Raw genomic sequence first — 16134 nt, 5'->3', positions numbered from 1 at the left:
CCAAAAAACACACAAGGAATTTGTCTCCGGTAGTTGGAGCCGCTCGAGTACGACAACAGAACAATTGACAGAGAAGACTTTGAGACATAAAGACATTGACAAAAAACAATCACTGAGCAATAAAGGGTAATGCCGGTACATTTTTATTTTTTTTTTGACAATTGTGCAAAAAGATCCAGAGTCCTCTAGCACTTAGAGCAGTTCGAAAGACTAATATTGCAATAGTCCGGTGCAATGACCATTGTGCAAAGGGCGCCGAGACTTCAAGCGAGTAGTACGATAATCTGGGACAATGTTGATTGTGAAAATGTTGCAGATACTCCTCAGTCAGTGTGCAAATGGCGCAAATGCTACTCTGGCACGAGTGGCCGGTATTGGTCAACAACAGATATGCAAATAGTGCAGCGTGGCGAGACAACTGCAGTGAGTGCACGAGTAATATATAATTGGCCCAACAGAAATGTGACAGCAAACTCAAGACAAAAAAATTGCCAGCATGTTGCAATGGAATTGTAGGTTAGCTGTTTAAGAAGTTGATGGCAAGAGGGAAGAAGCTGTTGGAATGTCTGCTGGTTTTAGTTTGCATCGATCGGTAGCGCCTACCTGTGGGAAGGAGCCGGAAGAGCCGGTGACCAGGATGCGGAGGGTCCGAGAGGATTTTGCACGCTCTTGTCTTAGTTCTGGCAGCGTGCAAGTCCTCAAGGGTGGATAGGGGGGTACCGACAATCCTTTCAGCAGTTTTGATTGTCCGTTGCAGTCGGAGTTTGTCCTTTTTTGTGGCAGCACCAAACCAGACTGTGATGGAAGAACACAGGACTGATTCGATATTTGGGGTTAAGAAGAGGCATTTTGGATGGTGGCAGGTGTGTGCTGAGTTTGAATGTCCTTGGTTCATTCTGAGCACAGCTACATTGCAGTCATACTTGTGCAATCACATTATCTCAGTTGTTTATTTTTACTTTCCCCTCTCAAAAATATTTGTCAATTTAGTTGGTTATGGGTCACATTAATTGTGGCAAAAGTTTGGAAATATTTATCGTGGTCTCACAACCTGGCATTTGAACAGCCACTGTTCAATAGCCACTGTATGCGTAAACTACACGTATGCGTTCTCCGATAGAGTCCTAAACGTGTGCCGTCACTGGGTTGAGCATCACTTTTACGACTTTGAGAGAGACGCTCACCTGCTGGGACGACTGGAGGACTTCATTGCTTCAGTCAGAGGTCTGTACCCTGTTGCCACCTGTTGCGTGTTGTTGTTGTCACTTCAAGTAACATGTTGATGGCACCTGTGTAACGTATTGTTGCTTGTGTTGCATGTTATTGCCTGTGGGTGGCCTCACCTGTGTAGCGTGTTGTCACCAAATATGTTGTCACCTGACCTGTCCTCACCTGTGGAATGCATTTTTACCGTTATAACATGATGCCACCTGTGTAATGAGTTGTCACCAGATATGTGGTCACCAGAATGTAGTGTCTCTTCACCTGTGTAATGCGTTTTCACTTTTGGTGTCAGTGTCACCTGTGTATTGCCCAAAAAACTCAACAAAATTGCCCTTTTTCATTTGTTGCAGGCAAGGCGATGAAGAAGTGGGTGGAGTCGATCACAAAGATCATCCAGAGGAAGAAACAGGTGGCGGTCTGCGGGCCAAGCCACAGCATCACCTTTCAGAACCCTCCACCCGCTATCGAGTGGCACATCTGCAAGCCAGGACACCTGGAACCCTTTGACCTCATGACCCTTCACCCCATCGAGATCGCCCGCCAGCTAACCCTCCTCGAGTCCGATTTCTACAGGTGATGAGTGCACACGTGGACGCGAAACTCTTGACGTGTGAACCCTGTGATCAGAGACCTGACGCCTGCGTGCTGTACAGGGCGGTGCAGCCGTCGGAGCTCGTGGGCAGCGTGTGGACCAAAGAGGACAAAGAGATCCACTCGCCAAACCTGCTGCGGATGATCCGACACACCACCAACCTGACCCTCTGGTTTGAAAAGTGAGACCACGGCCGCCGCCACTTCCTGTCTCTGCCAGTTCTGCCCCTTCCTCATATTCTCTGACTGTGCCACAGGTGCATCGTGGAGACTGAGAACCTGGAGGAGCGAGTGGCAGTGGTTTCGCGGATCATCGAGATCCTTCAAGTCTTCCAGGAGCTCAACAACTTCAATGGAGTTCTCGAGGTGGTCAGCGCCATGAACTCCTCACCTGTCTACCGACTGGACCACACCTTCGAGGTTCCCACATTGCCGACATCCAACCATCCAGCTGTGTCGTTAACACCTGTCTCGCGAGCATCCCACTGTCCAGTTGTGTCGTTAAGACCTGTATCACTACTATCCAACTTTGTCATGAATACTTATGGCTGGCATCCTAGCATCCAGCTCTGTCTCGCAAGCATCTTAGAGTCAAGTTGTGTTGCTAACACTGGTGCCGGTGTCCAGCTTGCTAACACACATCACTCGCATCCTAGTGGCAGGCTGTATCACTAGTATCCACCTCTTTTGCTAACACTTGTATCACTAGCATCTTACTACATCGCTAACACCTGTCTTGTTCACATCCTAGCATCCATCTGTGTCACATGTCACTAGCATGCAGCTCTCAAATGATTGACAATGATTGCTTGTTTCATGTTACGTGTTGTGTTGTTGTTTTTTTTGCTCCAGCAAATTCCGAGTCGTCAGAGGAAGATTCTGGAAGAAGCTCACGAGCTGAGTGAAGACCACTACAAGAAGTATTTAGCCAAACTGCGCTCCATCAACCCCCCCTGTGTACCCTTCTTTGGTACGACGCGACTTGTCTGTCGAGGGAGAGTGCGGGGTGTCAAAGGTACATTAATATGTGTGTGCACGTACATCAGGCATATACCTGACCAACATCCTGAAGACGGAGGAGGGCAACCCGGACTTCCTGCTGCGACATGGAAAAGATTTGATCAACTTCAGCAAGAGGAGGAAAGTGGCAGAAATCACGGGCGAGATCCAACAGTACCAGAACCAGCCGTACTGCCTGCGCGTGGAAAGCGACATCAGGGTGGGTCTGCGACTCGACTCGCCTCACTTCCCCTTTCTGGTGGCGAGAGTCTGACCGAGTTTGTCATCGTGCGTCTGTGGCGTGTTGCAGAAGTTCTTCGAGAACCTCAACCCGATGGAGGACCTGTGCGAGAAGGACTTTGCCGATCATCTGTTCAACAAGTCTCTGCTCATCGAGCCTCGCAACGCTCGCTCGCTGCCGCGCTTTGTGAGTCCTTCCCGTTTGATCGCTCTTACCGCGTAGCTAGCCGTAAAAAGTATAGAGATGAATAGAGTGAGAGAAGGGCAAAGGTCGCTCATTGGGTTGTGCTGGACCAATGGCACAATTGGAAATCCATTGGATTTGAAGACGAGGCAGGTTCAAATCCTGCTGACAACACCAACATGGTGTGGATAAATAAATGGTTATGGGTAACGATCTGATCTAATCTTTACTGAGCCCGGGGACTTTTTATACAGTTTCAATGGACAAACAATTCCAGGACGCCCACTCTGATTCTTGGAAGCTAACCCATGACGGGAGTTATTCCCTTAAAAGGAAGCTCGATGAATCAACACATTTTCTGATAGTTATACAATGGCTCGAAGTGACTTAACTCTCTGGTGTTGGTTTACCTGAGTTCATTCTACCATATAGTCCCCCCTTTTGGGGTCAGTGGCCCCAAACCAAACTGATGTTTCATGTTTTCTCTCTGTCCAATGTGAGGAACTGGTAGTGGTTGCAGCTGATTAAATTCAGGCAATCATGGGGTTTTCGTGTAGTGGGGTGTGGCTTTGCGGGTGGAGCTTCAGGCGAAGTGATCTCAACTCTTTGGTACGGGTTCACAGGAGTTCCTACAATACCGCTGATGTGACGTGCACGCCCAATTAGGGATGGGTATCGTATTTTAACGATACTACTTGCAATACTGCTTATCGGTTTGGTATGATAACGGTATTCTTGTTGGTACTTTTTTTTTTTTTTTTAAACTAAAACAAATATCAGAATTAACACTGCCCACACGTGACCGAAATGTGACGATGAATGCGGAAGTAATGTCTACGAAACGGGGTTAACTGGTTTACATCGTAAGGGGTGTACATTAATTGCTTGATTGGAAGAAAAAAAGAAAAAAGTGGTGACAACTAATATGAATTGCAGGACATTCAAATAAAAAAATAAGATGCTGTACTTACCATTACTGCTGAGAGTGTGAAAAAGGCAAAGATACTCCCGGTGCACAAACACAGACAAGCGCTACGCACTAGCTAAGCAGAAACACTATGGTGCTGGGGACAAAATGGCGGACGAGGCACGGGCGTCGTAAAGTCAAAACGTCGTAGGTCGAGTACGTCGTAACTCGAGGACTTCTGTACTATAAAAAACTGGTACCGTGCTATTTTTTTTTTTACATCAAAATACCTCTGCAAAAACTACTTACTCCAGAGGTGTGTATATGTCACACCTGTGTATGTTAGCACGAAGCTAGCCGATGCTAACTTGTTGATGCAAACTGTGTCCTTCAGGCGAAGAGGTACGCGTGCCCCCTGAAGTCTCCGGGCATCCGTCCCACATCGGTGCGTCCGGGAACCGCGCGCCACCCGACACCGCTGCAGAACGAGCCGCGCAAGATCAGCTACAGCCGGATACCAGACAGCGAGGCCGACGCCCCCAATGCCGTCTCTGCTCCCAACTCCCCCTGCACGCCGCTGACTCCGCCCCCCGCTTCGGGCGCCTCCAGCTCCACCGACGTCGGCAGCGTCTTCGACTCGCCGCAGGCTCCCAGCAGTCCCGCCCACTCCAGTAAGCACATTATAACTGTTAGCCTGGCTGACGACGGGCCTTCTCGCACTAACTTTCCTTGTCACCCTACTTCCTGTTTTAAGTGTCCACAGGAAGTCGAACCCAGGAAGTGTTTGCATTCTGTTACCCTACCTAGCTTAGCTCAAACGCCTCGTCGTCCTCATGCTCTTTTTCTTCTCTCCTCTTCACCCCGCAGCTGGCGACGCCACCATGGGCCCAGTCTCGCCGCCTCACGGCCCACGTCAGTATGCCCCGCCGCTTCCCGGTTCCGTAGAAACCGTTAGTTTGCACCACCTCTTCCTGTTTCCATAGTAACACTCATCCATGCTAGCGTCTCCTGTGCTAACGTTAGCGGGTGTGAGGCTGTTGCAGGTTCTCCCGTTGAGATAGCGGACCCTCATCCTCATCTGCGTCCTTGCGCTTCATGGTAGCTTCTCCTCGTTCTTCTGTCGTTTGTCTTCCTGACTTTGACACGTTTGCCCGTCAGGGTCGTCCTCCGTGTCGTCCATGGTCTCCTTCAGCCGCATCCCCGACGACATTCCCGTTCCGCCGCCCGTGCCCCCGCGGAGAAGACCAGAGTCTGCTCCAGCCGAGTCGTCTCCGTCTAAGGTGGGTTTGAGGTTTGATGATGGTGAGTAGGGCTGGGCGATTAAATGATCGCGATCAATTTCAGGTTGATCTCGTGATCAGCTGTGATCAAACTGGCAGAAGTGTGCGTGACAATAGCCGATCAGGGTCGACCTTTTTCTGAAGTTCTGGGCGTAAACAGAAACCGCGCCTCCTCCGCAGGCGAGACGCCTCGGCTGAGACGCTCAGCCGTCCTGACGACGGAGGCGGCCGTCGAGTGACGACTTTCCCCAAGAAATACCGCGCTCCCTGCTGGTTCTTTTCACTTCAAGGCGTCTGACGCCCTCGACTTTCCCGTTCATTGTGTGTGTGCTGAGGGGGCATCAGCACGTTTTTTGCAGAGGGCGTCTGACGCTGAGCGTCGCGTCGTCTGATAGAAGAATGTTCTATTCGGGAATTTTGACGCGGTGACGTCAAAAAGCTCCTCCGATAGGAGCGGGGCTGGCGGAGTGATTTCTGAGTGCTATTTTGGCGGACTTGTGAACGGCGAGGTAGAAACGGAGGAAGGCATAATAATTGCGGTGTCCCACTAACCCGAGCTTTGGGCCACTAGAAAAATAATATACCGAGACGTCTCTGTGGGAGGCTTTCAAAGCTCCGTGCTCAGCCCGAAATACGCCTCCATGCGCATTTTCCGGAACTACGAAGCTCACGAACGGGTTTAAACTCCAAGTTGCGCTATTGGGCTGCTGCATCACCACCTCCGTAAAATGTTGTGAGTTGCGGTCCACTCAGTAGCGAAAGCCTCCAGACTTCCTTCTCGGCTGTTGCGTCACCACTTCCAAATATGGGATGGGCGCACCCCCGTTGCCGTCGTCCTTTCGCACTGAGCAAGTGCGGTTTAGTTGCTTATGCTACTACGTCGCGTTGGCAGTTGAGTCACCGGACACACGCAAAGCAGCAACTGCTCCTGTCTGTGTCATTATTCAGGTGATTGGTAACATATTAACGGGGTATATAACATCCGTCCATCCATTTTCTGAGCCGCTTCTCCTCACACGGGTCGCGGGTAACCATCATCGGGCAGGAGGCGGGGTACACCCTCAACTGGTTGCCAGCCAATCGCAGGGCACATACAAACAAACAACCACATTCACACCTACGGGCAATTTAGAGTCATCAATTAACCTAGCATGCATGTTTTTGGGATGGGGGAAGAAACCGGACTGCCCGAAGAAAACCCACGCAGGCACAAGGAGAACATGCAAACTTCACACAGGCGGGGCCCGGATTTGAACCCCGGTCCTCAGAACTGTGAGGCAGACGCTTTAACCAGTCGTCCGCCGGGTATATAACATCATAAAGGAAAGTCCAAGGAGTGTGTGGCACTGTGGCGCAAACGGCGGGTGGCGACCGGTACCCGGATCTCCGGGTTGTGCCGCTGTTGTCGCAGCTGGAAAGACTAAATCCGGCCATGTCGGCAGGGGCGACGGTCCTATTAAAGGCAACGTCATAGCGTCGCCATAGGCACGCGGCTCAAAAGGGACGTGTCATATCTACCACTGTTTACTCGCGTGCTCGTTTCTCGTCTTTTGAACATTCTATCCAGATTTTTGTCCAGCCCTTCTCTATGGCATCCACTCGTAATGGGCGTGAACCTCACGGCTCTCGACTCGACCCTGCTGGAGACGAACCCTTCAGTTGTCAATCAGATATGTTGGCTTGTACGTGCTCGTGTCTGCAGTCAGCTGGATGAATAACGAGTGCTGGTCACTGCGGTTACGGTTAAGAAACCGTTAACCCTCTCGTGTGCCTGTGTATGTACCGAGTTGCTTCAATCTGATGTCACTCGACGACGGCGACCCCCATTTAGACACAGACTGAATGTTCAAACATAATCGATTAAAGTACAAATATGTATCTATATTTATTTGGTTATTCGACATAACTTCACGCAACACATGATGTGTACTGACGGCGTTAGGATATGCCGCTCTGCCTGCATGAAGTCATTTGGTGAAATCTATGAAATGCTTGAGGCTAATACGATCTCGCTTAGCCGCTAGTAGCGGGCCACTTGGCGGGGGAGCCTTCCAGCTCGCCATCGGGTCACCCCAACACCGATACGACCCCAAATAACACAAAACCCTTTTTTTGGGTTGGAGGCAGCGCTTGATGACCAACTACACGTAATTGTGCTAGAAGTGGCCAAGCTATTATTACTTGGTAACTCGCAATTCCGGCAACTACCCATAGACTGCGCTCGTTAGTTAGAGTGGGGGAAGAGCCTCATACCTCATGGGAAATGGACTGCACTTATAAAGAACTTTATCTCCACCATCACAGTTACAAAGCCTCACATTCACCCACTCACGCACCAATGGGCGACCGCTGCCAGGCCCACCGGCAGCAAATTAGGGTTCAGTGTTGCCCGAGGACACTTCGACTTGCGGACAGTCGGAGCCGGGATTCGAACCGGTGACCCTTCGGTCACTGGCGACAGCCGCTCGTGCCAAAAGTATAGGCCGCGGCCTGTTGTCGTCACGGCGCTAGATTTTAGCCCCGCCCAAAAACTGACATGGTGAAAATGTTTTAAGCTCTTTGTCAAGAATTGTTATTTATTTGGAGTCTTGCATACCTACAAAAACATTCAGCAAAGTCTGCAAATTATTTTATATTTGCATGCATTTCTTGTTCTTTGAATATTTTTCGATGTTCATCTTTTCATTTTTCTTCAATTTACTTACTAAGTGTTAATAAGAGTTTGAACTACTCTTGAGATTCTTCCGTTTTCAGCACAGATGCTTTCAAACTGGCAGATGAAAAACAATTTTCCAAAAATGGTGATAATAATTGAGGTTGGACAACGTCCCAAAAGTTTTTTTTTGCCATATTGCTCAGTCCAAATGGTGATGATGATGATGATGGTTAATGTGACGATTGTTTCGACGGCGTTCGTCCCCAGATGTCCTCCAGCCCCCCCGCCGTGCCGCCTCGCCTGCCCACCTGCAAGCTCCTCCCCCCTCGCTACTCGTCGTCCCCTCCTGACAGCCCCCCCCTGTTGCCCCCCCGGGAGCCGCTCGCCTCGCCCCTGCACCTGCTGCCGCCCCCTCAGGGCCGCCCCCGCTGCGACCCGCCGGCCCAGGCCTTCTTTCCCACCACGTCATGCCTGGGCCCCGCCCCCACCTCGCCGCCCGCCTCTGTCAGCCCCTCCCCCGTCTCCAGGAAGATGCCGCTACCCTCGCCGCCGCTGCCCCCCCTCCAGCTGAACGGCCCCCCCGTGCCGCCTCGCCACGGCGTCCCCAAGCTGCCCCCCAAGACCTATAAGAGGGACTCTCTGAGCCACGCCCCCCTGCTGGACACCCCCCCCGCACTGTGAGGTGGCGGGTTGAGTCGATAGACACCGCAGCCAATCGGTGGCCTCCTGCGAATGCGACTGCTGATTGTGGACCCACCCCCTCACATGCGCACACAGACGAGTGCGATGCCTTCAGGTACCAGGACCAGCAGAATCACTGAGGTACTCTCACGTTAGACTCGCGTTGGTTCTGTTAGGACAGATTTATCACAAGGGAATTAAAGTTGTCTCCACACCACAATCACCACTGTATTATTAAAAAAAAAAAAAAAAACGTTTTCTAATGTTTGTTGTACATGTCCAAATCTTGTCAACAAAATTCTGCAAGCTCCCGAACGTCACCGCCTCGCTCTGATTAGCCGCTCAGCCGATGAAAGCGAGACTTGTTGCCATGGAGATGTGACAACCGAATGTCCTCACAGTGTGTAAATAAAGTAAAAGTAAAGTAGTAAACATCCATCCATTTTCTGAGCCGCTTCTCCTCACGCGGGTTGCGGTCATGCCGGAGCCGATCCCAGCTATCATCGGGCAGGAGGCGGGGTACACTCTGAACTGGTTGCCAGCCAATCGCAGGGCACATCCAAACAAACAACCATCCGCACTCACGTTCACACCTACGGGCAATTTAGAGTCTTTAATCAACCTACCACGCATGTTTTTGGGACGTGGGAGGAAACCGGAGTGCCCGGAGAGTGATCGCATGGGGAGAACCCCGGTGTGAACCCCTCAGAAATGTGAGGCAGACGCTCTAGCCACTAGTAAACATTTCCTTTCAAAATAGTTCGTGTTGCCATGGAAACACATTTAGAACAACCAGATGAAGCTCCTTCCCTCACTTCACCAAGATGACGCCGAAGCAATTATTTTTTAAATTAGACACAGCTTTGGTCTGATAGGAAAAACAAAAAGCTGCAATTTTCAGAATGGCCTGTTTCAATCAAAGTATTTTAGCTGATCGGTATCACCTGGAAAAAAATAGGATCTTGAAATTGCTGATGTCGAGAATTAAATGAAATTTGTTTACCTGATTTGCACTACTGCTGACTTATAGCAAGGGTTGCAAATCACAATTATTTTCACAATCAATCTGTTATTATTTATTGTTGAGAGGCTGAAATTCAGAGTAATTAGACCATTTTCAGTTATACAAAAACCTTACGATAATCGAGCCCATTCGGATGCAGATTGTTGAGGTATCAGATTGGGATTCGATTTTGTAAGATACCCAAAATCAAGTGACTCAGACTTGGGTGCAATAAAAGTAATCTGGACATCCAAGCAGCAAATAGTTGAGTTTTTCAGGGAATCATAGAAGATCGGTTCCCAGCAAAGTGGGTCAAGCGCAACTTTTTATTTGATCAAGGACAGGAAGCGGGTGCAGGTGAGAGGCCTTCAGGAAGCAGCGTCGGCTTCCTGTCGTTCCTCCGCCGCTTCCTGCCGTCTGTGTCGGTCCAGCAGCTTCTGTACTCGATCCAGGACGATCTGGTTGGCGCCGCTGCAGTTGTCGGGCCCGTAAGGCGCGACCACGGTGACCGCGCCGGCCACCCGGAGTTGGTCGCCGTGCTCCTCCACGGGCACGCGGTTGTCCTCCAGCCACCGGCGGACGGCAGCGCGCCGCCGCGGGTCCGGCCCACCGGCCACGGGGGGCGGGAAGAGTGAGCGCAGACGACGGGCCGTGGCGGCGTCCGGTTCCCGTACCACCTCCACGTGCCGCACTGCGTGACCCATCACCACCTGGACGCTGGCCCCTCCCACCGCGCTAAAGGTGACCAGAACCATACTGCGGAGAGCACAAGGATGACGTCACATGCCAACCAAACAACAACAGCGTTCATAAGGCAACTTAAGAACGCCCCCCCCCCCCCCCCCCACGCTAGCTTCATGCTAACATACTGTATGATGGAAAACTCCATTTACATCCTAATAGTTAGCATCGATAGTCACGATTTGGAAAGCAACTGACCACAGCATTGTACTGAGTCACGGGGTGCATCTCAAGTCCATTAAATGCAACGTTCTAGTGACTCGCTCCTCAAAACATTGAAGTTGTTGTCACACCGGCTGGCATATTAAGGAGCGTCTCAAATGTCTTAAACGCACATGGAGGAACATCGAGGAGCCTCGGTGGGCACGCTTAAATCGTGGGATGTCTAATGTCTCCTCCGCAGAAGTCCCGTAGCTCCTCGATGGTAATGTTTAAAATGACCGTGAACAGCACAACTTCAAATTCAATAGTTCATCCTCCCTTCATTATTGTACTTTGAATACACATATACTGCTGAGTGTCAGTTGTATTTGGGGCAGTATTTAATTCTAAAATGACTTAAATTACAATGGCTGATGGTTACTATACGCTTAACCAACCACATACAGCCCCCTCCAAAAGTATTGGAACGGCAAGATTAATTCCTTTGTTTGTGTTGTATACTGAAGACTTTTGGTTTTCAGATCAAAAGATGAATATGTGACAAAAGTTTGGAATTCCAGATTTTATTTCGTGCTATTTACATCGAGATGTGTTAAACAGCTCAGGACACAGCAGCTTTCGTTTGAAGCCATCCACTTTTCAAGTGAGCAAAAGTATTGGAACATGTGACTGATGGGTGTTTGTAGTTGTTCAGGTTTTGCCTTTTCGATTGATTGCTTAAATATTAGATGGTGCTTGTTTTTGGCTTTGGGTTTCACCTGTGAAAACTGCATTTGGTGTTAAGCAAACATGAAGACCAGAGAACCGTCTATGGGAGAAAGGCAAACCATTTTGAAGCTGGGAGAAGAGGGAAAATCCAACAGAGCTATTGCACAAACATTGGGCGTAGCCAATACAACAATTTAGCATGTCCTGAAAAAGAGAGAAACTACCAGTGACTGAGCAACAGACATCGAACAGGTCACTGACAACCTTCACAGGGCAGGGGTGAAGGTATCACAAGCCACTGTTTGAATACGTCAAGAGAAGAAATCTACAGGCCATACCACAAGATGCAAACCACTCATCAGGAAAAATAATTGGAAGGCCAGATTGGATTTTCCAAAGTAGTACAGGGATGAGCCACGAAGGTTTTGGAACAAGGTTATCTGGACTGATGAGACCAAGATGAACCTCTAGAAAAGTGATGGAAAAGCCAAAGTATGGAGAAAGAAAGGATCTGCTTATGATCCAAAACACACAAGCTCATCTGGGAAGCATGGTGGAGGTCATGTCATGGCTTGTGCTTGCATGGCTGCTTCTGGAACGGGGTCACTCGTCTTTATTGATGTAACTCATGATGGGAGCAGCAGAATGAATTCTGAAGTCCACAAAACCATTTTGTCTGGCAATTGACAGAAAAATGCATCCAAACTCATCGGGAGAAGCTTCATCATGCAACAAGACAATGACCCAAAACACACTGCCAACACAACAAAGGACTTCATCAGGGGGGAAAGGTGGAATGTTTTAGACTGGCCAAGTCAATCACCAGACCTTAACCCAATAGAGCATGCATTTTACCTCCTGAAGAGAGAAACCAACAAGAACTGAAAGAGGCTGCAGTAAAGGCCTGGAAAAGCATTTCAAATAAAGAATGCAACAGTCTGGTGCAGTTATTCCAAGTAAGGTTTATGCCAGCAAATATTCAATGTTATTCACTTTAAGTTCATTTAATCATGTATGTTCCAGTACTTTTGCTCACTTGAAAAGTGGGTGGCTTCAAACGAAAGGTGGTCTGTCCTGAGTTGTTGAACACATCAATGTAAGTACCATGAAATAAAAGCTTTAATTCTGAACTTTTGTCTTTTGATATGAAACCCAAATGTCTTCAGTATACAAAAAAAACAAAACAAGGAACTGACCTTGCTGTTCCCATACTTTTGGAGGGGACTGTATTTCTCAGGATTGTGTCATTTTGTGTGGAATGCATTTGGGCACGTAAAGAAAAAATGTTCCGTTGGTTCTGCACTGTTGAATACATAAGCAACATAAACACTTGACATATTTAAGTCACTTCAAACCACCCCCTCAGAGGACAGGACGGGTTTGCAATTGACCAATAACAATCATCTTTGCATCTGCAAAGTTGTAAAGCGTAACTTTGTTGATGATATTTGACTTTAACGTAATGCCACTTAAAATAGGAGGCATAAAGTAGACATTTGTGGCGATAGTAATAATTTAGCCACGCAGGCGGTGCATTTGCGACACGTCAATGACGTGACGTCATCTTTAGTAGACGTCTCCGTGAAGTGGCGTCATCGAGGACCGATTGGCTTATTTCTCCCAAACATTTTTTCCTCCTCCTGCATTGCTTGTCTGTAAATATCCTCGCTCTTTGATTGAATTTCTGATGGGAGGAACTAGGAAGTTCCAAATATAGAAATGAGATGCACCCACTGACTACTAGATTTGTTTGCGTCTGCGTGACTCATTTATAGGGTACTGGCTCCCTCCCGGTGGCCAAAGCAGGCGCAGCACATTGAAATTGAATTCTTTACGTTCCATTTAATTACCTTACTATGTTTTTATAAAGTACAACAGTCTTGAGTGATAGATTGTTTTTATGGGGGTGGGGTGGGGGGCGGAAACAGATTAATAGCATTTCCATGGTCAAATATGGGTTAGAAATTTCCTCACGATGAGACCTTGTTCATTTCCATTTTTCTAATTAGTTGACGCTTTAGATTGATTTTTTGTTTTTGTTTTACATCCCCCTATATTCTCAATTTGGGCCACAAGAACCACTCGAGACGTTTTGATGCGACACTAAGGAAGCGAAGCGGACTCATTCTTTGATATTTGAATGCGAAACGTGTCAACTTTTCCCTGCTTTCTATCACCACCAAAGAAAAATGCGCTTATTGGTCAGGATATGGCGATCATGTTCATGTCATTTTGAAAGGGCTTTCCGAGGCCTTTACAATTTGAAATTGGGCCAACTTGAATTTTTTCTTCACATACCTTCATGGACAGTTCAAGAAAAAAGAAATTCAAAGACAAAGCAGCAAGGTTAACCCCACACTTGAGCTCACAGATAACTCGTCAAACATCAACTTAAGCCCGGTACACACAAAAAGACAGCTAGGTTGTTTTTGTCCCGTCAAAAGACAAGACAATCTAAAGTCCTATAAGATGATCCTATCAGGTTGTCCTAAGGTCCGATGTGCCGATTTTAGGCTCCGAAACAGGTCGGGCCCACGATCTCAAATAACGAACGCGTTCAATATTTACGACCAAAACTCTTTGTGTGCGGGGAGTGCCAAGTTCTCCCGAGTCATGACGCCAGAGAGTTGTGACGTGGAAAAGAATGAAGCCAATCAAGAAGCGCCCTAGACTCGGCAAAAGGAAACGACCGTGAATAAAAACAAGCACGTCTTACCCGATGTCGTTTCATGTCTAAAAGTGGGTTGCCCGGACGGCAAGAAGTCTTTTCCAGAACAAGACGTTTTTGAGGACATCGCCATTTTACATGTGCACCGACACTTATGACGTACAACACGTGTACTACTTTCAACCACCACTTTAAAATTTCCCTACAGGCCGAGTACACGCGTTACAAATCTCGGACAACATTGCCCAAATTTATAATTGGCAAATGCCCCTCAAAAATGTCAAAGGTGTGTGAGAGGATTTTTTTTTTTAAAACGCATACATAAATACATAATCTGTACTCGTGCACTATACTGAAAAAAATAGTTTTTTTAAACCTGCGATATATATTGCATTGTGGAATAATACAGGACCAGTGTTGGGAAAGTGCTTTTTCCCAGCGGCTCTGGCTGACTAACAAAATATCTATTCTTATATTACAAAACAAAATAAATTCCACATTATCACAGTGTGATTGTGCAGTGTTTTAACTAAAGCATTCTGTACAAATAATACATTTCCTAGTAATCCATTTTTACAATTGTGTACTGTATTACAAAAGAACAAATTGACTCCCATTTACGAAGTGTCCCTGAACGCACCTGCTGCATTATTTTCATTCTGGAGAGAGAAATAGGAAACGCAGCAGGTGTACATTGTTCGGTGTCCTCATTCACAGGTATCATACAAGGAGACAAGTAGCTTCTCGATGGGCCGACACCGGCCCCAGTCCGCTCCTTACGAAGCCCCCCCAGATTTCGGGACGGCCGTTGCTCGACGATCCTCTCGAGGCTGCAGTCGTCGCTGTCACTTGTGCACCTTTGATACAGCGCTCCGTGAGCAATTTCTTTTGGAGACCTTTTCTCCTTATGGAGGCTGTCAATGATTGTTTTCTGCACGACCTTCCCCGTGATTCTGAAGCCTACTAAGCCAGACTGAGACCATTTCAAGGCTGAGGAAAACCTCTGCAGGTATTTTGCGGTAGTTAGCTGACAAGATTGGGACACGGGGAGCAGACAGCCTTGAACTTTGTCATGATATTCTCAATACTGGAGTTGTTTATTTGTCTTTCTGCCATAATCATCCAAATTGAAACAAATAAAGGCTTGAAATATTTGACTTTGTGTGTGGTGAACTAGTGTAACATAGAAGTTTGACTTTTTGAAACAGACTTTCCCTCCATATTCCAGTAGACAGCGGTCCCTACGATGGGACTATTGCGCACACATACATCGCGATGACGATGCTAAAACAAGATAACATGCAGCCCTGATCTGTACTACATTTTTCTCTGCTTCTGCCAAATATTCGATAACTTGAGCGATTCACACACACATTTTTGGGCCGTCTTGTGATGTTACTCTGACCTTCTGCGATGGCTCCTTTTTTCCGTTGCTTCCAACGCTACAGTCATTTCAGAATTTGTATCAATTCTAAATGCCTCTTAAGTGTGGCATATTTATTTGTTATTATGCATTTTAACGTCTTCGTTTATTGTGGCCTTTGACGGGAACGCCGACCTCCCCAACATGGCCGCCACGTAGGCGCGCTGGCGTATCCATCAATGATCATACACGCCAACAATCTTAAGCATCGTTGTCTTGGTATGAAGAAGTTGGACGGAAATTGCTGCATTTTTCACCAGTATTCAAGTTTCATAACGTCCTTAACATTTATCACAGGAAAATGACACTTGTATCGCTGGAATGGTCTTTAGGAGACCTGCGAGATAATGCGCGAAAGGAATGTATGTTTGTTTGTGTTGACCTGGCGGACACGGGGTCGACGGTGAGCAACCACCCTCCGAACTCTCGCGGCTCCTTTCCCGCCGTCACCTGGAGCTGTTTGTCGACGAAAGTGGCCCACTGCAGCGGACCCAAGTGGAGCCAAGCGCACTGCATCGGTCCACTGCCGCAGGACGTCAAGGAGGAGGAAAAAACACGAGAAAATTGAAACGAAACAACAACAACACAGCCGAGTGGCGCGCGTACGTGTTGCTAATGCCTCCGGGTAAAACGGCGACAAAGGTTCCGCTCGAGTTAAAGGTTCCGC

The 16134-nt window shown here is 48.0% G+C and overlaps 2 protein-coding genes across 3 annotated transcripts in view; one reads left to right on the top strand and one right to left on the bottom strand.

Moving 5' to 3' along the window:
• Positions 1–8982, top strand: part of LOC133476943 (son of sevenless homolog 1-like) — a 30379-nt gene extending 21397 nt beyond the window's left edge. Inside the window, exons 14-24 of one of the 2 annotated variants that reach the window (XM_061771015.1) lie at positions 1121–1224; positions 1575–1797; positions 1878–1997; positions 2073–2235; positions 2668–2785; positions 2862–3034; positions 3125–3241; positions 4540–4816; positions 5013–5057; positions 5304–5425; positions 8349–8982. In XM_061771015.1, the coding sequence (XP_061626999.1) occupies positions 1121–1224; positions 1575–1797; positions 1878–1997; positions 2073–2235; positions 2668–2785; positions 2862–3034; positions 3125–3241; positions 4540–4816; positions 5013–5057; positions 5304–5425; positions 8349–8762 (1876 nt within the window). In that variant the 3' untranslated portion in view covers positions 8763–8982. The remainder of the gene's footprint in view (positions 1–1120; positions 1225–1574; positions 1798–1877; positions 1998–2072; positions 2236–2667; positions 2786–2861; positions 3035–3124; positions 3242–4539; positions 4817–5012; positions 5058–5303; positions 5426–8348) is intronic. The other variant, XM_061771016.1, reaches the window with a different exon arrangement.
• A 1090-nt stretch (positions 8983–10072) lies between these two features.
• On the bottom strand, positions 10073–16105 carry gemin6 (gem (nuclear organelle) associated protein 6). Its single transcript, XM_061771064.1, has 2 exons — positions 15850–16105; positions 10073–10521 (listed from the first exon to the last, which is right to left on the bottom strand). The coding sequence occupies exons 1-2, from the start codon at positions 15981–15983 to the stop codon at positions 10134–10136; spliced, it is 522 nt and encodes a 173-aa protein (XP_061627048.1). The 5' UTR covers positions 15984–16105; the 3' UTR covers positions 10073–10133.
• Positions 16106–16134: the final 29 nt, after the last annotated feature.

The sequence above is a fragment of the Phyllopteryx taeniolatus genome, chromosome 4 (genome assembly GCF_024500385.1).
Source record: "Phyllopteryx taeniolatus isolate TA_2022b chromosome 4, UOR_Ptae_1.2, whole genome shotgun sequence".
Lineage (NCBI taxonomy): Eukaryota > Metazoa > Chordata > Actinopteri > Syngnathiformes > Syngnathidae > Phyllopteryx > Phyllopteryx taeniolatus.
The sequence above is the reverse complement of the archived record's forward strand: the minus strand, read 5'-3'. Positions and strand labels throughout refer to the sequence as shown.